At 29.8% G+C, this 24,827-nt stretch overlaps 1 protein-coding gene across 1 annotated transcript in view; it reads right to left on the bottom strand.

Annotated features, from left to right (window-relative positions):
- Positions 1 to 24,827, bottom strand: part of LOC129915572 (uncharacterized) — a 199,605-nt gene that overhangs the window by 120,942 nt on the left and 53,836 nt on the right. The window contains exons 3-5 of the mRNA XM_055995180.1: positions 18,608 to 18,749; positions 14,370 to 14,507; positions 12,035 to 14,253 (exon numbers count right to left, since the gene is read on the bottom strand). Of these exons, the coding sequence (XP_055851155.1) occupies positions 12,035 to 14,253; positions 14,370 to 14,507; positions 18,608 to 18,749 (2,499 nt within the window). The remainder of the gene's footprint in view (positions 1 to 12,034; positions 14,254 to 14,369; positions 14,508 to 18,607; positions 18,750 to 24,827) is intronic.

The following is a 24,827-nucleotide window of genomic DNA, read 5'->3' as shown; positions in this document are numbered from 1 at the left end:
TATGCGTTAAAAAGGAGATATTAAAAAAATAAAAAAAACGGTCGTAGGGAATAACCTAGCATCTGTACCAAGTTTCAAGCAAATCCATCCATCCGTTTAGGCCATAGCTCGATGTAGAGATGGACGCAAAGACGCACACACGCACACACGCACAGACCGACGGACGGCATGACGAAAACCACTTTTTTGATCTTCTCCATCATCGTAATGTTGGTTTTGATTAAAACCTCAAATTTTTTTTTCTACACTAAACCAATACTTGCCCTATAGAGCAAGTAAAAACTTGGTCTACTCCAAAATGGAATTGACTATCTATGATTTAAGAGTACGACTCTATGCTTTACTTTAAAAAAAATATGAATATTATTTTTTTGTTTAATTTTTTTGATCAGTTTAGTGTGCCATACAAAAATATGGCACACTTTACTTGCATTTGGAAAATTTGTATCAGTTTTTTTTTTTAATTAATCGGCTATACCAATTTTTCAATTTGTTTTCTTAATACTTTTTAAAAGAAGTCATTAAGCATTTAAAAATAAGATGTTGGATAAATATCTTGAGCAAAAACCATTTTGCATACAATGACACACTGACATACACATTTTCAATTTTTACTTTTCAACTTAAATGATACGTTCATGTCAAATTCAATCAATATACTAAATTTTGTATACTAAATTTTCAAAACTCACTACATAATGTACGTATTATCCAAGAAATGAAAAAGTAAAAAAATCGTCAAAAACCTAACTCCCCTTTCGATTTAAATAACAATTTGTGCTGTTTTTTTAAAGAATATTCCATACAAAATAAAATGCACTATTTGGGTCCACATAATTGCTATTATGTTAAAATTTGCGAATAATTTTAATTTTATAATAAATTTACAAATAACTTAAAAAATAATATAATATTTTTTTTTTTTTCAAGGTTACAAAAACCTCACTTTGAGTGGTTTTTATCTTCTATCCTTGTATTGAAAATCGTTAGAGCTGTCTTTCTTCAAATATAGTTTTTTTTTCGTATTTTGCTATATATTTTTTTTTAATAAAATTAAGGTACCAATAGAAATAAAATAACCAAACTTTCAAAAAAATTATACACTGAGGGAAAAAACGCAACGTAAAATGTAAAATGTTCAACGTTGATTTAATATTGAAAAAATTAACATGAAACTTCTTCAAAATAAAATTGAAACAACGTAAGAAATTTTGTATCACTCTAATTTTCAACAGTGACATAGCACGTTGGTATAGCATTCGTCTAGTAGCCCAAGAGTTGTAGGTTCGATCACCATTTTTTCTTTTTTTTTAAAGATGTTTTATAACGGTAAACCACTTTAAACTAACGATGTTCTACTTTGATTTTAAAATTTTCGTCTTCAACTCAAAAACATTCCGAAAAATAGTTGAATCAACGTGGTTTTCGTTGATTTTAAGTTGTTTTTTTCCTCAGTGTAGATTCGTTTTCAACAAATTAACTGTCAAAAAATGAATGATAGCTGCTATTTTTGATTTTTTTTTCTATTTCAATTTTCGTTGAAATCGGTTACGCAAATTTTGAGGAAACCAGTCATCAAGAAAACGGTTCTATTGAAGATGCTGTTAATAACAAAAATATTTTTTTTTTTTTTTTAAGTAAGACCTTATTTGCCAAAATTTTATTTTTTTAAATAAAAATCGTTAGAACCTTTTTTTAGAAAAACTTTATTTTTCATTTTGTTCGTATATGTATGCAAGTACCTTTAATTTTCGTTCTAAATAAATGTAAATTTTATTTTTTAGAAATTAAATTAAACTCTTTACTACGAGGTTTGATGTAAATCGCTTCAGTGGGTTTCAAAAATTAACAAAATTGAAAATATAAACTAATTTTGAGGTTTAACGAGATAAACGAATAAACTCATTTCTCAATAAGTTATATCAGTTAAATAAAACATTATTTTAATTCCAATTTGATACTGACTCATAGTTATCTGTAAACCGCAGCAACTTCATAATTTCATAAACTTTTACAAACCCAGACACACCCATTCAAAAACAAAAGTCTTAACTTTTTTTAACTACACATACTCATAGGTACTCAAATTATAAAAAAAAACCCTGTCACAGCTTGAATTAATTTGAAAACTTTAATGCCAAAAAAATGTAACAAAAAATATAAATAACAATAACAATAATTTACCATTTGCTCTGTTTATTGTCGAATAACTTTCAATAAACTTTAATCCAACACCATCAAACCACAATTACCATATGGTTCCAAAAATAACTAAAAACAAAAAAATAAAAATAAAAACTGAGCCCAAGCCTAGAGATAAAAACCACCACCAGCTATAACAACACCCATCAACAGCACATTTGGTATTTCAAAAACGAAATCGCTTTAAGGCTGCCAGGATTATAAAAACAGAACACGTAATTGGAATTTAATTTTATTTGTGCAGCCGAAGAGAGCGAAAATTACAAAAAAAAAAGTAAAAAAAAAAACATAAAAATAAAATACTAAACAAAAAATAACATCCATTCCACAAAAGGATGTTCAATATTTAACCAAAAAAAAAAAAACCCTTCGAAAATGACAGAAAAAAAAAAACAGTAAAACTGTTTCACTCCCACAAAATATATCTCTCCATATGTTACGGTATTCACATCAAATATGAACGAAACGATAAGCCGATAAGAAATTCGTATAAATCCTTAGCATATCCTTTTTGCATTAGAATAATCCGATTATCATGTCACTTATTTGTTGACTTTTATCCTTCCGCCTTCACCTATTTTATTTTCCACATTTTCTATTTATTTTTCCGAATAGACGAAATGGAAAAAAAATCATCACATATGGTTTACATTTTTTTTTCAATTTTTTTTTTTTTTTTTATATTTTCTTGGTTTGACTACAAAAATGTAGACGAATTTTTCTTCTCTTTGCACAGAGATTTGTATTTCCTCTTTAATCTTCACAAATTATCACACATCACGTGGAGGAAAACTCTTTTTTTTTCCTATAATTTCCTTTGTTGCATCGTTTTGCAGGACGAAGGACGACTATCCCCGACGAGAAATGATGAAACTCGCTCTTCGAACAATATTGACACAATAATTTTTAGCCCAGAATTTACTTCGCACTATGAGATATATAATTTTTTCTGATTTTTCTATTTTCTTTATGAATTTGTGTTTCTTTTTCTCGTATCTTTCCGAATGAAGTTAAATATTTACACAAAGTATAGATATAATAAAATAAATCAAATAAATATTTCAATCATAAAACGGTCCCGATTTCTTAGAATTATGTTTAAGATATGAAAAAGTTAGAAAGAACAAACACCAACAAACAATAACAAATCAAATGGATTGTGGGGGTGGTTGGTTGGCAGAGGGATGAATGTGAAAAAAGTAATCCTTTGGGGTAGGTAATGTATATACCTCGGTTATACTCTGTTGGGTTAGGTTTTATTTTATTTTTTTTTTGATATAGTAAAATCAGACAATCCGCGTACCGAACATTTGCGACGGAGATTCAAAGAACAACTGATGAAATTTTGGAGGATTTTGGATCCACCAAGTACCAGAATCTCTGAGCGATTTCTACCGAATGCGAACACCACCCTGAAAAATAGAATCTTATTCGAGAGTAGAGCATCCGATGGATATGACTGTAAAATGTGCTGAATATTAAATGTATCCTATGCAAGGTTGCCACTTATATTAAAAAGGGAGTTGAAAGGAGTGGGTATTAGATTACTATGGCTACTGTTAAGTTAATTACGAAAAACAAATTAACTATTTCAGTTGTAAATTTTAATATCAACCGTTTGTAAAATTAACCATGTTAAATGCCATGACATATATTTTTGTATTTTAATTTGATTTTGGAACAGCGTATGTATATGAAATGGAAGAAACTAAGAGCTTAAGGTGCTTGAATTTGTAAAACTTTTTAAATAAAAGCTTGACAAACGTTAATTATTTAGAAAAGAAAGGAAAAACGTTGAAAGGAATAAAAGAACTAAATGTTAAATATTTTGTAGTATCGAAAACAAGTTTCAGAAAAAAATTTTAAATAATTTTTTAGAGAAATAAAATTAATGATCTACATAAAATCTAGACTTCAATTTCTTGATTGCGGAAATTTTTTTGATGATATCTATGGTACGAATATCGCAAATAAAAAATTAATTTGTTGTCTATGTTTCTCTATTTTATTTCGTTTTGTTCTTAGAATATGACAAAGGAGTCAATAATTTCACTATTTCAGGTTAAAAAAATCTAATTTAAATTCAATTGTATTAGATTAAAAAAAGAATATTAAGAATTTAAAAAATTATTTTGAATGAAATCCAGAATTAGTTTGGATAAGGACTTGGCAAACACGTTTATTACCTTACATATGTTAAATATAGTTTTGCTTGCATTTTGACATAAAAAGATTATAAACAAATTTCTTGTGCATTTATATCAACTTGAAAAAATGATAGGTCGTTTAAAATTCTTAATTTTAAGCTTAAATCAAGTTCGCATATCAGCTCTTTCGTTTTGATTTTTATTTAATGAGAAAACCCAAAAAAATGAAAATATCGAAAATATAATATACTTAATCTTACTTTTAAGTCAAAAATTTTATTAATATGGAATAAATAATAATATGCTGTCCATGTTTCCGCAGACCCATTGACTGGGAACAAAGTTTTTTCACAACCAACTTTTTTTGCAATATTTTTCGAGACAAAAATTTAGTTTTTTATCAGAATTAGTACAAAAAAAAAATAGATTAACATTTGTTATCAAGTAAAATCATGAAATTGAATGGGCATACAAAAGTGGTTTTGGTCTTATTTGATTGAAAGAAAACAAATTGTTAAAATAGGTGATCTTGTATCTATCCCCATTAAAGTACACTCAGACGTTCCTGAGGGAAGTCATTTGGGCCCACCACTTTTCAATTTATTTATTAATGATTTTCAACCAATTTTATCCTTTTCGGATGGTTTAATGTTTGCCGATAACATAAAAATGATAAATAGTGTTAGTGGATTGTTTGGAGTTACAGAAAGATATTGAAGTTTTTGAAAAATGGTGCACGCGAAATGACCTCCGTCTTAATTAAAAAGTGTTCTGTTATGTCTTACTGTCGTTCCAATAATTTTTGATTACTTTTTAGGAGGGTCAAAACTGTCCAGAGTAAGCGAAATAAAAGACTTAGGCGTAGTTTTCGATGAAAAATTAACTTTTGAACCTCATGTTTCATGTATTGTCTCAAAAGCTAGTTCTATGTTAGGGTTTCTTTAAAGAAATTCTTCAGACTTTAAGGACTCTTACCTTCTTAAAGCCGTATTTTGTTCAATTGTTCGTCCTTTGCTTGAATATTGTTCTGTCATTTGGAGTCCCGATACAAAAAAACTCACCGAAGGAATTGAAAAGGTCAAGAAAAATTTCTTAAGATTTGCTTTGAGGCAGTTTTCTTTTAATAGTAATACCGATCAGAATTATAAAAGCAGATGTCTTATGCTTTGAATACAGACCCTTGAATCAAGACGAAAGATGTTTAATGTAATGTTTATTCGTGATATTCTTTGTAATGACATTGACGGCTCAGAATTAGAATTAGTTAAAATATATGATCCTAGTAGGCCAATGAGGATGAGACAGTTAATTTTTTAAATTCCCCATTCAACCAATTATGGACAGCGTGAGCCAATTTCCCATTGCTGTAAACATTTTAATTTCTTTTATAATGAACTTGATCTTTGTATGTCAAGATATCAATTTAAATCTATTTTGATTAATTTGTTGCAAAATTCTGTTTAAAACAATTTTTGTTAAAATTTGAATTAATATTTTAGTCTTAAGCAAAATCTGTTGATTGTAATTTATCGTATATTTGAATAAATAAATAAATAAAATGTGAGATAGCTATAGTGATATCCGCTTTTTTATTTTTTTTTTTTGTGAAAAAGTGAATATCTACCAAAAAAAATTAAACTTTCATTATAATCTAGAAATCGATTTTTCGATAGCAGCGTGTATTAGAATAGCTTACGAGTATATTGATAGCTTTTACACCTGTTGTTGAAAACTCAATATTCAGAAGGAGACTTTAATCATCGCATCAAAGAAACGTAAACAGAATATCTCTGCTACAAACGTATATTCTTCAAACTTCTTGAATTGAAACTACTTCCTGATGGTAAATAAAGTAAATTCTAAAAGTAGCATCGCACAAAAACATCACAGCGATCAGATAATGTGATAAGATTTAATGTCTATAGCCAACTTTGTATAGTCAGTTAATCTAAAAAATTACCTACAATGTTAAATGATTAAAATAGATGCGATTTTAAGGGACTTATAATAATTGCAAGCGAAATTCTCATCGATAGTAAAATTATTATGTTTTTACTAAGTTTTCCTTGAAGTATATTACAAGAAATTTACATAATAAAAATATAACTCAAAATTTGTTGCATACCTACAGGTTAGGTAGATAAACATCAGCATGATATTTCAATGCTGTATATTAATATTTTATTCTTAAGTTCTTTAAGCATTTTCTACATAACCTATTCTGAATATTGGAAACACAAAAATGAAATTTAAGTTTTTTGTGAAAAACCTCGTTGTACTTGCATATGAATCATCAAAAATTTGAATTGTTTCAAGGTTTCGAATACGTTTTTTTAAGCAGAAGCATGCAATTCATACTACGCCACGCCTTTAAAATTGGTGTATCCAATTGAGAATTTTAAAACCTTTGATGACACTGAAAAATTCATAGCCCCTTTATCGATTGCTTATAGTTGAAGATGTCTTTTTGATGAAATTTTATATTTGCTGAAAACTTTGTGAGTGCTCAATCTACTTAGTAAATAAAATTAAATAAATATATCTCTTAAAAGAGTAGGGCAAAGCTCTTAAGGCAGATACCACAATACAACTAAAAAATTTTCTGCTGAATATGTTTGGTTTGACTGATATTTTATCATTGAAAGACTGTGCGTCTGGATTTCTATTTAAAAAATTTACATCATTATTGAGAAATCCTTTCTTAATAAATATACATATATCAAGTTCGTACTACAGCTCTTTCGTTTTCATATTAATAAGGGACTTACAATAAAACGGGTTCTTCTTGGGTTCTTCGATTTGAATGCAACTTGGCACATTAAAGCACACTAGGTACTGTTGAGAAAAATATCCAAATATTGAGATGGATTTGTTTTTGCCTTTGCAGACTAAAATCTGAAGACGGTAGCAAAAATGTATATGATTGTAATTATAATAATATCTTGTTGAGAAAAACTTGTCGCCTCAATGTCTCCAAGTAACATGATACCTTAAAAGTGGCAACTCTAAATATGCATTAGCCGGCTTTTGCCTCCCATAAACAATGCAGAGAATTGATAAGAAAATACAGATTTTTGTCGAATTCAGCAGAAAATACATTCTAGCGCGTGTGTTTTCTCTCTGCGCATGTAGTTTCCATCGATTCTACCAAAAACCCTCATAATGTTTCGTTAAGTTTTTTTTTTTTCTCCCATAGACTCTCTTTTTTTTTCGAACTACATACACTGTGTGACAATAGGATGGTGATTGAGGTAGAACATGTAAAAAGATTGTCTATGCAAGTTGGCCCCCATTTAAATGCGCCTAATTTGCGGCGACAACTTTTAATCGCCTGTTGAAAGTTCTTGGTTTATATATATACAAAACGAAAATGACGAAAAATATAGAGTCAAATATCAAAAGAGGCAGCCCATACACGATTCAATATAAGGCACTATGATGGCGATGGGACATAGAGAGCAAATGTTACACACGTTCCACATGCCAACCGTTCTTCCATGTTATTAGGTTTTTCTTGTATATTTTTTTTCGTTTCTATTTTTTTTTCATTCGGAATGAATCCTTTTTGTTCCTGAGACTGAGATGCTGCTCGGCATGCAACTAGGCTAAGAGAGTGATGTTTCGTTCGTTAAGTTAAAGTTTTTTTTTGTTGTTGTTTTTGTTTTTGCTGTCTGTGACCTATGTGCCGTTACTTTTTCATACCGGCAACAGAAATAATGAGAATGGCAATATATAAATTGTGATGAAGATGCTGATGCTGATGGCAATGGCGATTGCAATTGCAATTGCTGTAGTTGGTATATGGCAAAGGCCGTGTGGCACAACTTCAATATCTCTCCCAGACAACAGGGATCTTACATTGGGCTATGAAGTAAGAATGATGGATGATTCTAGGATGTGCTCCTTGTGTGTCACACAATCAAAACAGAGAATAATGCAGTGGGTGGATGGGCGTGGTGGGTGGATTTTTGCTTCTTTTTTTTTTTTTGTTAATTTCGTGCAGTTGCTCAGAGAGCTAACTGTTCCAGATGGAGTCAGAGTCAGAGCCAGAGTGTGTATAGTAGAAAGTAATATTGTGTGAGTGTGTGATGTGTGTTGTGTGTCACTGTGCATGAGAGGATGACCTCGTTGTTATGGTTATTCGATTCTGATTTTTCATTTCTTTCTTTCTGTTTGCAAAAAAAAAGTTTTTTTTTTGGTTGCCTTTGGAAATTCTTTTTCACAGTGTTTTTTTTTTTATTTTGTTTTGTTTTTAATTCAGCCAGGAGCATCAGAAGAGCAAGTCTAGTTATAGCAGATGTTTTGTTAAAATGGAGTTTTATGGAACGTGGGAAAACTGGATATCATATGGTTGCCAATAGTAACAGGGTGGGACCGGGTTTTAACTTGCATGTAGAACAAAACGCATTGAGAGCACCATATACCTACACAAACTTAGTTGGAAGGATAATAATTTTTGGGTAGAAACATTGCACTTTATAGAGAAAATTATTATGTGTACATAATGTATGATGTGGCAAGTGCGGAATGGGAGAGAGGATTTTAGTGAAGTTAAAATAAATATCAGAAAATATAAAATTATGTAGGTAGGTACTTTTTTTTGGACCACAGGATTATTATAGTTTTATGATAAAACATAAAAGTGTTACTAATTAACATGATTTTTTTTAATTTTTTATTTAAATTGTGGAGGATAAGAACTTAATGTTCGTTGCTTAATTTTAAAGGTTTCAAAAGCTCATATTAAATGTTTACTAGGAATTATGAATAAAGAAGTGTTGTCGCATTTTTTTTAGTATTTATGTGTAAGTACATAATAATTAATTGAAATTATAAAAAAAATTAATATTAATTAAGGTTTCCCAAAATCTGTGAATAAACCTTTGTATGTATTTATTTTTTATTATAATTAATTAAAATTGCTATATATACTTGGAGCGTTTTTCATGCTATAAATGAGAATAATTGTGTCTGATATGAATGTATCACAATTGAGGTAAATTGAGGTAAATAAAATCTACATTCATTTTATGGAAGTTAAAAACAAAGATATTGAGACACATTCAGGTACTTTTAATTTTTTTTTTTTTTCAATTCGATTTCTATGTGATTAAGCTCTAGAATTCATAGAATTCACATAGGGGTGACATCAAGATCGAAGTGTTTTTAGTGTTTTTATTGTATAATGAAGCCTATGATAACCACGTGTTGAAGTGGGGTTTAACAATTTGGAAAATGTGTGCTTATCCAATTAAAGCCTAAGAAAGATAATACAAGAACATAAATTGTAAAGAAGTATAGGAAATGAATAATCAAAAACATTTGTCTGTAAAACATTTTACAGCTTAAATAAGTTGTTTGAAATAACTTATACCTATGAATCTAAAAAAAGATGATGGATTTCACGTAATTTTTCATATATTCAAAAAAAAAATGAAAATTTTTGCAGGCTTTCTGATGAGAAATTTGTTCATAAGTATTTTTGGAAATATACCTATAGTTAATTTTTATTTTATTGTTATATTAAACCTTATTACAAAAAATCAATCTAAACAAAAATGTCGAAAACATATTTTAAAATAGTTCTGAGCTCCAAATGAAGCATTCCATTTAACAAATTAGAAACAACAATTTTAGAAAAAAAATCGAAATCGTTAGAGTAATTTTTTTTCCGTATTGTATGTCTATGTATATAAAGGAAGTTACCTTTAGTTTTTGTTTTAAAAATATTGATAAAATAATTTGAAATTTTGAGTCCAAAAGATGAAAAAAAATATCAACGCGATGATGCTTTTTTTCTATTTGTTAAAAAAAAATTTCGGACTTATTTTTTTTTTACATTTTGCATCGAAAAACGAATTTCAATATTTTTTCAAAGAAAAAGTGCAACAGCTATAAAATGTTTTAAGTGCTTATGGCTTTAGTCAATTATTGTAGAAAATAATAAAAAAAAAAAGAAATTAAAAAAATTCATTTATTCGTGGTTGTGGTGAACGAAAAAGTAAGATGATGAAATTTAAAATACACTGAACGAAAAAAAACGAATATTTTCTAAACTGGTTGCGATAGAAATTTTTTCTATTTATTTTTTGTACAGTCATAAGTTTAGCTATCAGCCATTTCAAGCTTATCCATTTTTTACCGGACACCCTGTATACTGAATTTTAAGAAAACAATGGGGGTTCAAATTTTGTATCTTTAAGTCTAATAACCTTTTCATTTTTGCTTTTAATTTTTTACTTCAAACAGGTTTAAATTTAGCTTTTTTCAAATAATTACCAACCTCTTGAGAATCAAAATTGTTTTTTGTTTTCAGTGTAAAATTATCCTTTTTAAACAATTACCCATGGTAATTCCAACAAATTACCTAAATTAGTATTTTTCGTTAGCCCACCCTGGTTCAAAAAAAAAAAATATTTTTTGTCCTAATTTCTGAACTAAGGGTGGGATAACAAAAAAATGTGATGGAATCTGTTGAAACCTGGATGGTTAGTTGAGAAAGGTTTAAAAACTATTCTAGCTTCTCTATGTGTCCATATGGCAAAGCAAAAAAATCAATGATTTGTACACTTGAAAAAATATTTGGTTATTTTTTTGGTTTTTAAGGTGAAATAAATCAATTTAGCCTTTAGCAATCGAACCAGAAAGGTTTAAAAAAATTAGCATCTGGGGGTGCCAACTTTACTTAGCCCGAAAGCACGGAATTATGGGTCCCACTTTTTTAGCATTCTCTATCATCATAATGTCATGTTTGATTGTTATTTTGTCTTGGTATGACCTAAAATTTTTAAGTAACTTAGCTTCACAAATATGTATAAAACAAAAATTGTGACAAATCTGCTAAATCATAAAATACATACCTTAAGATCAAAATTACGTTGGCAAGCAGTATCCTTACTTTCAAATATGTAGGTATGTACCTACTTTCTTATTTTCCTGAAAGCAGATCCCCAAAATCCAAAGTTTTGCTGGTTATTTTGTGTTAAGAATCCTGGCCATCCGAAAGCTGTCTTAAAGGGTATATTAAATCATCAAAAATTCAGTAACTCTTTGTTCTTTAAACACGTTTCGATTCTCAAAAAATAAGGTAAAAAGCCATATCCCATTCTCTTTTTTTTTTTCTCATCATTTTTTTCTTCTCTTCAAAAAGCCTATTCAGAAGCATCTTCACAAAAAACAAAAAATAATGGAAGTTTTTTCTTTCCATCACCATAGTAGCCACATCATTTTATCCCAAAAATTTCATTCTCTTAACCAAAGAAAAAGTGTATTCATGTTGCCCAATTACCAAAAAAAAAAAAACTGCCCCAATTACTGGTAACCTCATTTTGCCTTTACATTCAAAATATACTGAGAGAAGTCCTCTCCTTGTTCGCACGTTCATCGTTCATGGACTGGAACTTGGAACTAAAACTTGTGTGAAAATTGAATAAATCTCGAACTTGCTTGGTTCGTCTGTTTTTGTGGCTCATAAATTAACATGCCTCTCAAGTTTCCAAAACCCCCAAGACCTACATACATACATAAATATATCCATCCCCAAAATAATATATTAGGTATGCAAGCAATTCCTTGCAATAATATAGAACACAAAAAAAAAAAAAAAACAAAAGGAAAACAATAAAACATTATTTTAGTCCTGAATCTGGATATCTCAGGGATATGTATGAATGTACACCACTTACCTTAGCTTCCTGCTGTTGCTGTTGGATGATTTCTTCGAGCGGAATCTCTGGCAATGGCCTACGTTTTGTCTCAAGGATGCCAACAACTCCACCATCACCATCACCATTGCCAACAATGTCACCATCATCACCATCCACATCATCACCGGCATCGTTGTTGTCTTCGTCCTTTGGCTGTGATGTTATCCTTGTCGGCCTTGTTATCACGAAGCCAGTTTTTTCTTCATCACAAATCTCAGAATTCTGTTGCTGCTGTTGTTGATGATGATGTTGATGATTATGATGATGATGAAGATGATGATGTGAATGAGGTGGAAGATGAACCTGGACAGCATCCTGCTGGGCATTGTAGGGCTGCTGGTATTGCGTCGACGGTTGGTATTGGTATTGCACTTGTTTGTAATCGTCGTTTGGTCCTGTTGTTTTTGTTGTTGTTGTTGGTATTCCAATGACATTTAATTGCTCGAAACTACTGCTGCAGCTTGTTTCATCGGGTCGCTTCTGTACTAGTCTCGATCTCAATGCTGCTCTCGGTGTAGAGACAACAGTCAAACGGGCCGAAAGTACCGGACTCTGGACGACATCAGAAGCTGTTGGTATAATAGTGCTGTTATTGTTTGTCCCTGAATGGACACCAGAGGCAGCAGCTTGCTGTCTCATTCGGTTCTGATTCTGGTTCGGGGCTGCAACACTACAAGGAGCTATTGTCGCTGCCATCGGTAAAGGGTGCTCATTTTGCTCATAGTTTTGATGATGATGATGGGAATGAGATTGGCATGACATCGATGCTTGACCATCGAGTACCATCGCTGCCGCTGCTTGTCGTTGTTTTTCAACCAAAACTATTTGTTGTTGTTCTGGGAAAGATGGGTCAGTATTCTGCTGCTGTTGATGATGATGATGATGATTATGACCTCGATAGCCAACCATCATGTTATTGTTCGTTCTCTTTCTGTTATTGCTGTTCGTCGTACACCCACTGCAACAACCATTCGGTCTGTTGTTATTGCTTATTGGAATGTCCTTGTCACCATGACTTCCACCACTACCACTACAACCACCACGAATTACATTACGTTTCGTCCAGGAATCAGTAGTTTTGTTGATGTTGCTCATATTTTCCCAATGTTCCAGCTGCAATTCGACATTGTTTTTACTGCCAATGTTATTCTTCGAGCCCGATTCGTTACAGTTATTATTGTTTTTGAAAGCCGTCGCTTCCATGTAGTTTCTCTGATAATTGCTACTACTATTTCCTCCTGCTCCTGCAGGTCTTCTTCGAAAACTTGCATTTACATACTCATTGCTACCCGAATGGGAAGTATAATTATTTGTCCGATCCTGTCTCTGATATCGTTGTTTCAATAGATTCACACTGACAACACTCGACTGACTGCCGATATTCGATGTCGAATTGAATTTCGTCCTAGAGAAGTCATCCGAACTAGGATTGTTGCAGCAATTGCAACCAGTTTCATAGCATTTTCGTTCCTGCTGTTGTTGTTGTTGTTGCTTATTGTAATTGCCTAGATAGGATTGAGGATGTAAGGGGTAATTATTACCGCTGAGATTATTCGTTGGGCAGCAATTGATGCCAATGGGAACATTGTCATAACGATGAATTCCATCGTCATCATCGTCGTTTTGTTCGTTGTCATTTCGTCCTTTCGCACTAAATTCGGAATTCAGATTGGAAACGTGGAATTTTCGCCAAGCCTGCTGCCAATCATTTCCGATGCCACCATTATCGCCATCATCTATGCCTTCTTTTACCATGACACTGGCATCATTAGCGCCGCCATTATCAGCCGTTCGAATAATATCGGCATCATCATTCCCGTGGGACGACGACGACGCCTGACAATCGAAATTATTCCAGTTCATTGTTCTCATCGGCTGCGATTGTTGGGATGGTGTTGATGATGAGGCAAAATCCTCACATCGACTAAACATTGTAGGAGCCAATGCATCATTATTATGTTCAATGCCAATCGTCGTGCCGTTATGTTCGGCTTCTTCTTCTACTCCTTCTTTTGCTATTGTGATGGACTCTTCTGGTTGCTGAACTGTTTTACTATCGTCGTCCTTTGGAGTATTTTTTATATAATACCAATCACTGAGTTGCTTCTGTTTTTCGTTGTAATAGGATTTTTTAAAGTCCTCCCTAATCGCGTCAATTTTCGTTGTCGAATTATTATTATGCTTGCTGTCAAGGTTGTCTGTGAGAAGAAGAAGAAGACACGAGTTTATTTTAGAATTTTCTATTTTTTTTTTTTTTTGCCGAAAAAAAAGGATCCTTTTCGAGGACATAAAAAGTGATAGAAGATATACTTACAGTAGTTTGACGATGCTGGAGCCAATGGATAGGGAATTCGATGAACACTGTTGTCAGATAATTTAAAAGTTTCCAGTGCCACATTGTATTTGTCTAATGACTCATAGCTCGAGCTATGAGGAAGAGGCATTTTGGTATCTGATGGATAAATAAAAAAAAAAGAATGAAAATAAGTTAAAAATGATGAGATAACAAATAGGATGTGATGTTTTTTTTTCTTTTTTTTTTTGAGGAAAAAATTTTAAAAAAAGTTTGATAATGTGTTTTGATTTTTTTCCATCAAAAAAAAAAAAAAAAAAAATCGAATTTGATTTGTTTTATTGATGGTTTTTTTGTTAGTTGATTAAATTTTCATCATTTTTATGTTTGAAGTCTTTATGAAGTGAAATTTGGTATAAGATTTAGTGTTTTTGTTTTAGAAAGTTTTTTTTTTTTTTTTTCCTGAATCACAAATGAGAGACAGGTTAAAAGGCAATCAATCAAGAACAGTGATTTTGAAAATAAATGAAGGTGAGAGTATTTTAGTAAAAGAGCGATAAAGTAAAATAACATCGTCTTTTCTGATTTGAATTTAGAATACCTACTAAAATAAAAACACTTAAAACATTATGACATTTTTTGATGGTTCATCATTCAGTTCGATGTTAATTACTTAAGGGGCTTTCCTCAAGGCAGACGGAAAAGTCATTCTAAATATGTGTATTCTTGAGGTTGATTATTTTTAAGCAATGTTGTGCAAGAGTTTGGCTGTAATTTCTTTTGTAATTTTGAGTTAGGTACTAAATATACACTAAAAACTTTAACAGTATTTTGGGGTTTGAAACATTTTGAACATTTAAAACTCATTTGAGCAAATTCTTTTTATAGTCTAAGATTTCACCATAGGTACAACAAAAAGTTGAAATAAGAAATAAATGATAACGTTGCCACCAAATATCCTGGCATGGCTATTTTTTATTAATTATTAAAAAAAAATTATAAATTTTTCGATTTCTTTTTATTTAAACCATATTCTATATTTTTAGACTAAGCTTTCTTTAAAGTTATAACATGTTATTTTTGCTGGTGCTGTTGATATTTTTATTTGGAATATTTAAAATCACTTCTTAAAAAGTTACCCCTCCCATCAAAACAGAGGCAAAAAGACCCCTCCCCAGAACAATTTTTTTCTCGTCATAACCATCTACAAAATCATCTTATTAAAAGACTTAGAATTTTGTAATTTTTAACGTTGATTAGGATGTAGAAGAAAAATATTTGCAAACTGCGGCAACCCTATGAAGTGTTCAACTTTTAAAAAGAAACCCTGTGTCCAACTTCATAAAAACACACTTCATAACGCACATTGAAAAATTTTTCGTTCGATATTTTCGCAAAATTCCTGATTAATGTCTTGGTGACCAATGCAATTCTAATAAAATAGTCAAGGAAAAAACAATAAAGTACACATTTTAAGTAGGGTTGCACAGTACTTCTTCATATTTAAGAGATTGCATCCGACATTTATAATATAGGAAAATCGCATGATTATAGCCCTTAACTATATAAAATATCATAGATTTTACCTGATAAAAAAGTGTTTTTGGTGTTATAAAGCATTTGAGTAGGCTGACATTCTTGAAGGATTACATTTCTTATCTAAATTATTTTATCAATTTTTGTCAATTTAAACATTCTATTTTTGACCAAGCTAAAGAGATAAAGAGAATACTCCAATTTTAACCTCTATCAACTAATCCTTTTTTCTTTAAAGAATATTAATATTCTTTTTCTAAGCCCTTTTTTTTAATTATTTTTTTAAATTATTATTTTGAAATTAATGCAACATTTAAGTTACCAAACACTCCAGGTCACAACATTGGGTTTTAGTTTCGAGATCTAAGCTAATCACATAATGAATTAAATATTTTGCACAAGGATTTGAAATTTAATAAAATTGTCAATGAAGGTAACCTTATTGACAAATTGGATCAGAAATACACAATTCTTCATAAATTAAAAAAAAAATGGTCACTGCGGTGTATGCGTGACATTTTTTTCTTTGAAAATTAAACGAAAAAAAAAAAATACCTTAAGCGAAGTTACTCGACAGTCGCCACTTGGTCTATTAGCATTGTAACCAAGATTTAAGATTTAACACACACTTTCATAATTCCATCTAATTTTGTTATAAATGCTTATGTTATTTTTAATAAAATGCACCAAAAACTTCAAAATATTTTGTAAAATTATGTAGGTTTTGAATTTTATTTTAATTTGAGATTTTTTAAGAATTAGTACAGGTAAAATAGTAGGTAATTTAAAAAATAAAATTGTTACTCTCATGAAACTTGGCAAAAAGTTTGCTATTGAGATAAGAACCAAGTACAAAAAAAAGTTTATAAAAAAAAGTTGGGTGGAATTGTGTTTTTTCGCGGACAAGAGGGAGGGGGTGAAGGTCAAATTGTTTGTCGAATATCATCATATGACACATGTTTTCAAGGTATTTTTTGATGCTGAATCTAATGACATAAAAACAAAGTCAACACGATTGCTGTAAGAAAAGTTATTACAATACAAGGATGCTTGTTTTTTGACTTCAACAGGTAAAATATAACCGAAACCCATGTGAAAAACATGCTATACTGATAAAATTCGGGATGAAGGTTTTAGATAAAACAGGGACAAAGGATTCATTAAGTTCTAAAAATTATTTTTGGTGAAAGGGTGTTTTTTTTATGGGTTAAGTTGTGTGTGTGAAAGGTATGATAACAGCTGACTTACATTTTATTAATTTTTAAAACTTGGTGTAAAAGTTTCGGTTGGTATAAGAATTAAGAATCTATAAAGTGTACAAAAGTATATTGAGTGAAAGGGTGTTTTTTTTTCGATTCGAAATTAGTACCACAAAAACTGCGAAAAAATTGTTACACCAATGAAAATTGGTAAAAATGTTTCATTTATAACAGCAACTAAAAATCCCAACAGTCTAAACAAATATTTAAGGTCAAAGGGTGTTTTTGTTTTGGGAAACAGGGAAAATCGGCGATAAGTCCGATAAAATCCCTTACAAAATTCATTAAATATATTCTCTTTCCCATGGGAATTACGAATAAAGTAAACCAATAAATTTTTTTCATGTGAAAGGTTGTTTTTTTAATTTTTTTGTACTTGGTTGTTATCCCAAAAGCAAACTTTTTGCCAAGTTTCATAAGTGTAACAATTTTTTTTTTTTTTATTTCTTGATTTTATGTAGATACTATTTTACCTGTACTAAATATAATTTTCTCAAATTTGCAAGCAAAGCAACAATGAAAAATGCCGTAAGTCAAGCATAATTGTGCGTCAAATCGGGTAGCTAGTGTTAATTTTTTTTAACTTTTATTGAACTTTTACTTTTCTTGAAAAAAGATTTTAGTTTTTTTTTCTAATAAAATGTTAATTAAGTGATACATTATTATTTTTTGGGACACACTGTATAACTATTAATTATTTTACATTTTAGTAGTTCATTTGTAGCTCGTGGGAATACGGTACAAAAAAAATAATAAAAATTGGTTACACAGATTCATGAGACTATCCGCAAATATTTTTGTTTGTAACTTAGTAAATTGATATTTTTCTCAAAGGATGCAACATGTGACGCATACACATTCGAATAAAATTTTCTTTTCAAATAAATTTAAAAATCTATTTTTTTATATACACTTTTTTATAAAAAGAATCATGGAATCATTTAAATTTCCAGTAAAAAATCACCATATCATCAAAATATGTTTAGAATTGTAATTTGTGACGTATACAATAGCGATTTTTTCTTTAATTTTAAATAAGTTAAATTTTCGCGCTTTTCAATGAAAACAAAGTTTAAAAAATAAAAAAAAAAATAAATTAAAATGGCTTCGAGTATCAACCAAAATTTTGTTTTTGACTACTCAAATTTTTCAGTATTGTATTTTTTATTTAACATTTCAGCGGAATTTTGAAAACAGCCCAACTTAATTGAGTTTGATTTTGATCACTTGTTCGTTTCCAACTTTCTGTTCTGCTAGAAACTTCATTTGAATATTAATCCAATTTGTTTTATACACCCCTACCCATTTATATTTGTATCGTATGTATACCAATTCGAATGAAAAAAAACAAAACAAATAGATAAATCCAAACACAATTTTAAATGCAAACATCACAACATCACTGAAACTACAAATCAAGGATATACATGATGCATAGCATAGAGAAAGAATTTCTATACTTACTCTGATATTGCACGGATGGTGATGGAGGACTCGATAAACTTTCACTACTAACTGAATCCAATAGTCCGTCTAAGCTTATTCCATCAGTTGAAATATACATAGAATTGTCATCTAAAATTTTATGATTTGGTTTGATGAATTTCTGCAAAAAAAAAAAAAAAAAATAACAATATGCACATTGAACATATAAATACAGACAAGAGACACAAAATAGAAATAAAACAAAAACAAATAAAATTTATTCATGAATATAAAGATAAAAAAAAAAAAAAAAAAAAAAAAATAAAACAAAAAAAAACAATTTTGGTAGATACAAATAACATTGGCATTTCCCATTTTCCAAGTTTTATGAAAATTTCATGATTAAATAACACAGTTCCTGACTTCATCACAATCCACCCACACTCTATATAAAGTCTTAAAAATCCGTCAGTTGCGTTGTCGTCGACGCCGACGGTAGTAATATTGCCATCTCAGATAAAATCGGTAAATTCTTAGTGCGGAATAGCTAAATAGCTGATATTTCAATTTATTTATGACTTTACAATATTATAAAAACCATCGTTTAGAGAAAAAAAAAAAAAAAAACAAAATATTGATTTTTATTCTACATTGATTTTGTGAAAATAAATATTTTTAAGAAATTTAAAAATAAAAGAACTTAAAAAATTAATATAAAATTTGGTTTAAAGTTACAAATAAATCCATTTGAATGGTTTTGAACTTCAGACGAATTATACATAGGTATATCAATAAACTTCTTATAGGTATACCAAATTTTTAGAAAATAAAATAAAATTAAATCGTTTTTTTTTTTCAAAAAAACAAAAATTTGTATACACCAATAAAAATGAAATATTTATCAACATATTAAAACAAAGTCGCAAATACATTTGAGGCTATGAGAACAATAGTGGCGTAAGCCACAAAAAGGAAGTTTTGAGCTACGAGTGATTTAAGATACAGGGTTTTTCAAAACAACACTTTTTTGAGTGCCATCTTGTTCTGAGTGTATCAAGCTGCATAAATCTATTTTTGTAATAAAGTAGATATATTAAGAGACCAAGTTTTTATGAAAAACTCATTTTTGAAAAAAAACCGGTTACGCCACTATTGCTCTCATAGCCTCATTTATTGGTCCGTTTTTCAAAAATTAATTTTCCAAAAAAGTTTTGAATTTTTTTTTTTAATGCAAAAATGATTTTTTTTTTTTTAAATTTTAAAATTATTGTTTTGTATACCCCTTTATAAAAAATTTTTTAACTGAAATTGGGCCGTGTCACTTTTGGAGTAGAAAATCGAAAAAAAACCAAATGAAAAATGAAATGAAAATCCGAATTTGGGTATTGTAGTAGTATTTCAAAAATATGAATCATAAACTCACTTTGGATCAAAGTAAAAAAAAATAATGTTTTGTAAACAGGACTGCATTCATAGATTTTTAGAAATAGTCCATTAAAGAGGATTCACATTAAAAAAAAATCATGTGTGCAGTTCACACGTGGTAGAAGTGAAACCTTAAAAAAAATAATATTTCTTGCAAAAAAAAAAAAAACGATAAAATCTACCGCTTTTTATTGAATCAATCCATATTTTTTAAACGACAACCTATAATTATTTGTATATCATCTAAAAGCTTATTATTTTACCTATTATGTAAAGCTTCAATCATATTTCTTTCATGGCTACAAAAAAAGTAAGAATTTTTTAAGCCAACCATCATGTCAAAATTTCAAACTGAGATTACGGTACTTCCTACACTGGTGGCTTCTCATCGGCACAGATATTTTGAGTTTTTTTTTGAAGTAATACTTCTTTTCCGGCGTTGGACTAAAAAATTACTTTTTTACAAGAACTGTCAAAAGGATTAGCAAGTAGCGCCATTTTAACCCAGTGCGGTAAAAAATTATAACAGAAGTACTTACCAATCTTAAATAACTGAGCAGCTACATGTGCATTATTATTGTGCACTTAATACAAACGCATGTTCACACGATACGAAGTGAGTTTCTCGCCAAAAGCCCAGTACGGAGATCACGCTTAACTTTCCTACACGATTTGACATTCGAAATGAGATTATTTTCAAATTTTTCAATTTAAGATTGTGTAATGCACGTACCGTTATGTGTGACATATCAAATGAAAAGTATTATTAACACCATGCGTATTAAAGTTAAATAAAATTTGTATGTGCTCTAGATGAAAAGATATAAAGAAAAAGAACATCTTTTTACAGTTATCTCAGAATTTTTGAAATTAATTAAAATTTTGCACAATTATACCTACATAGTTTATTTAATTACCTATCTATAGTATAAATTTCATTCATTTACCTATTTAAACAAAAAGTTATAACCAATTGATTTTTCGTGGCGCTTTTTCGTTTCATCTTGTTTCAAATCACTACGATACTAAAGAAGTTTTCACTTCAAAAAATTAAAAAAATGAGGCACTAAAACATGAAAAAGATGCAATTATTTTGGACATTTTTGAAAAGTGGATTGACTGAAAAGAAAAGGAAAATCCTTTTTTGGAGATACGTAAGTAGATAATAAGGACAACAGAAATGCAAATACAACATTGCAAAAAAAAAATTTAAAAACTTTACACAAAACAGTTCATACACATTTAAGTTGAGAGCAAAAGCCTCCTTAAAGGTATAGTTGTCATTATTGATTGATTTTGTCTAAAATAATAACGAGTGAACCGACTGCACTGACAATACCGCTAAACCTCCCAATAAATGAGGCAACAACTTGTTTTCAAAGCAATCGTTGGACAACATTTGACGTCCCTTATTTTGGCGGATACTTTGTGGCGGAATACAAAAAAAAAATAAACTCATTTTTTGTACCTAATAAAATGCCAATTTGTTTTTGAATTAGTGAATTTTCCGCCAAAATAAGTCTTAAATTAGCGGTCAAAATCTGAAATAGTTTAAAACAATAGGTTTAACTGGCATCCAGATTTGTAGCTATTCATTGTTGCGGAGTATTTTTGGATTTCGAAAGCTAAAATTTTGTTAGCTGAAAAACAGCTAACTTTTTATACAAAACTTTGATTTTTTTTTTAAATCGTTGGAGCTACAAAATAGGAGTTTGCATAAAAAATTTTGTTTTCAAAGGCTACAATTACTGGCAAAAGAAAAAATTAAAAAAAAGTTACTCTTTAATGTCTCCACTGGCCTGATCAAACTGGAAGTGCAGTTCTAAAACTTTAAGTTAAAATAAAAAATGAATGGGTGGGGCTACAAATCAATTTTTGCGCAAAAAAATAGCATTTATTTAGCTAAAATTTTTGACATAAAAAAAATAATCATCTTCCCATATTAGTCCGCTAACCTTAGTCTTATTTTAGAGGAACTTTGAAAAACAAAAAAATTGTTGAGGCTATCAAAAGGTAGTTCATGGAATTGAAAAACATTCAAAAAAGCTACAAACTTCGATCTCAGCCAAACTCAAAAACCATGTGAGTTACACATTTTTCGTTTGCGCAACAAAATTAAATAGCTACAATTAATGAGATTAATTTTGTATTGATGCTGCCACAAAGGGACTTCAACATACGGGACTTCAACATTTGATTCTAGAATAGAAACAAATATTTATCTCGATTCCAGATCCTTCACAGTTGGCAATAATATTTACACGCCTGTCGCCAGCACTGTTATCCTTTTTATAGACGACGAAGACGACAACGACGATGATGACGACGAAGACAACGACGACAACCAACAACTAAAAGAGGAAGAGCCAAAAAAAAAAAAACGACAACTTGACTAGTTGGCACTTCTCCATAGCAATAATTAATTTTCCCCTACATTTTAACAATTCATGTGGAAATTTTGTTCACCGCTTTCACTTCAAAAAATTCCCCAAAATGACAGGAACGGTAGCAGTAGTCAGCCATATAGAGTGTAGGAAAATGTATAAATTTTCATTCCTAAACATCAAGGAATATATACACAAACACATACCGATGCTTTAGGAAGCAGCCCAGACAAACTATTAAAATACAACTTTGTATCTATATTCACCGAGATACTGAGACAGTGTTAATTTCATCTTTTTTTTTTTAATTTTTAGGTTTTTTTGAAGATGAAATTTTTTGCAAACCTTAAGTAAAGGGAATTTTTGTTCTTTGGAAAATTAGGACATGGCATGTGATAGTGGTTTTAAGGATGTCTGAGTATGTTTCCTTATCATTCTATCTTTTAAAAGAGTTGTAGCATTTTAATTTTTTTTTTGTAAATGAAGACATTCCATGGAATAGACCGGATTGTGTTGAGACAATTTTTTGAGAAATAATTTGAAAAAAAGATGGGATAAAAAGTTTTGCTGTTTAAATGTTGACCTAAATATTTGAATTATTTTGAACGTTATGTTGTTTTTTTTCTTTCACGTCATCAAAGATCTTAAAGGGAATAAAATTATTTCAAACAATTAAACAGTTACAACAAGTGATATTCTGTATTTTTGAATTTAATATGAATTATATTATGTAATGTGATTAAACTTATAAAAATAAATTGACAAAGTTAGGCAATAAATCCGACAAGTGCAAAACATTTTGTATTCAAGTTTTCGTATGTAACTTTTAAAAGACGGAACCTTTAATGGATCTCTAAAAAATATAGCCAAATATGGTTCCAAACTATATATTGTCATCTACTGTTTAAAAGTCCTAAGGGACAAACCGTGTTTTGTAGCAGTCGAAAGAACAAACTTGATGATTTAAAGATGTACAAAATTGAAAATCGTTTAGTCCAAATTAGAGCTAGTAATTAAATTCTGAAAGGTATATTTTACCATTTTTCGGTCTTCAAAGTGCTTTATCCAATTTTAGAGACAATAAAGCGTCACTTATGCCTTATGCCACTCCTTATCCCTTTTGCGCTATGGTCGATAAATTGAATTAGATTACAGATTTTCACTGCCAATAGTGAATAGCCCATCGAAGTGCCAAAAACCTCGGTTCTATGAAAAATGATTCTTAAAAACTTGCATGTGACGTTTTCCTATTGTTCATTCCGGCCAAAAAAAGTTGTTAGTTCACAAAAATTCACATTTAGTTGAATTAAAAGTTAAGATTATCACATTTTTGAGTGTTTTTATTGTAACGGGTGTGACATATTCACTTAATTTGTGTAATATTCACTAAATAAAGTATTTAATAGTCTCAGCATCTAATAACACTGGTCGGCAAAAAAACTAAAAAAAAGTCGGGACCAAGAACTTTATAAGATGATTTTGATTGACTTTAGTGTGCTGAATTCAAAATTGTTTACAGATTTTTTCTATCACGTCTAGTTTTTGAGCTATATTCATCACTATTTTCGCTATAAAGCTTCAAAAAGTAATTTTTAATTGAGTTTTTTTTTATGTTTAGTCAAAAATATATATTTTCCGTAATATGTTGCTCTTTATAATTCCAAATCAGAAGACGTAAGATTTAATTTGATTCAAAAAACCATTCATTACTTTGAAAAAAATAATCATTATTTTGAGATATCTATCATAAATTTCATTTTTCATTATCTTTGAGAAAAAAAATAATTTTGAAAAAATATAAATACCTTTAGGACGTGTTAATATGGCGTTTTGAGATTGCATAAGTAGTTTTACAAAAATAAATTAACAAAAATTAACGGTGATGTAATTCGATGTCAAATGTACCCAAAAAAAAAGCGTTTGTGACCTGTTAATATTAAATTATTTCAAAAACTTGACGTGCCAGTGAAATTTTGACTTCAGATTCGGACTTAGCACACAAAATTCCTTTTGAAAAGTAGGGTTTGGTTCTTGCTCTATATCCGTTGCCGACCAGTGTAACCTGTCCTGTTTTCCAACGTCTCAAACTGTTAAAATAAGATATAACGGGTGTGACGGTAGATAAATCAATTCAGTGTACTTCGGTGACTTTAAAAAGCCATATTGTAGATTTTTGAATGAAAAAACAACATGGATGTCGTATTAAAATTTAATACGACAACCACGTTTAATATGAAAGGAGATTTAATTACGTTTCGAGTAAGCACATATTTTAAGGAAATTAATAAAAACAATGTGGTTTTATAACAATTCAAAAATGTAACGGGTGTGAAATTTTTTTGTATTTTTTAAAGAATAAATCAATAACTTCAAATTTCAAATATTTAAGCACTATTTAAACAATTAATATTTTATTAGGGTCAGAATCTTATAGTATACATCAGAATAAC

Source organism: Episyrphus balteatus, chromosome 3 (genome assembly GCF_945859705.1).
Source record: "Episyrphus balteatus chromosome 3, idEpiBalt1.1, whole genome shotgun sequence".
In the NCBI taxonomy this organism is placed as follows: Eukaryota; Metazoa; Arthropoda; class Insecta; order Diptera; family Syrphidae; genus Episyrphus; species Episyrphus balteatus.
The sequence above is the reverse complement of the archived record's forward strand: the minus strand, read 5'-3'. Positions and strand labels throughout refer to the sequence as shown.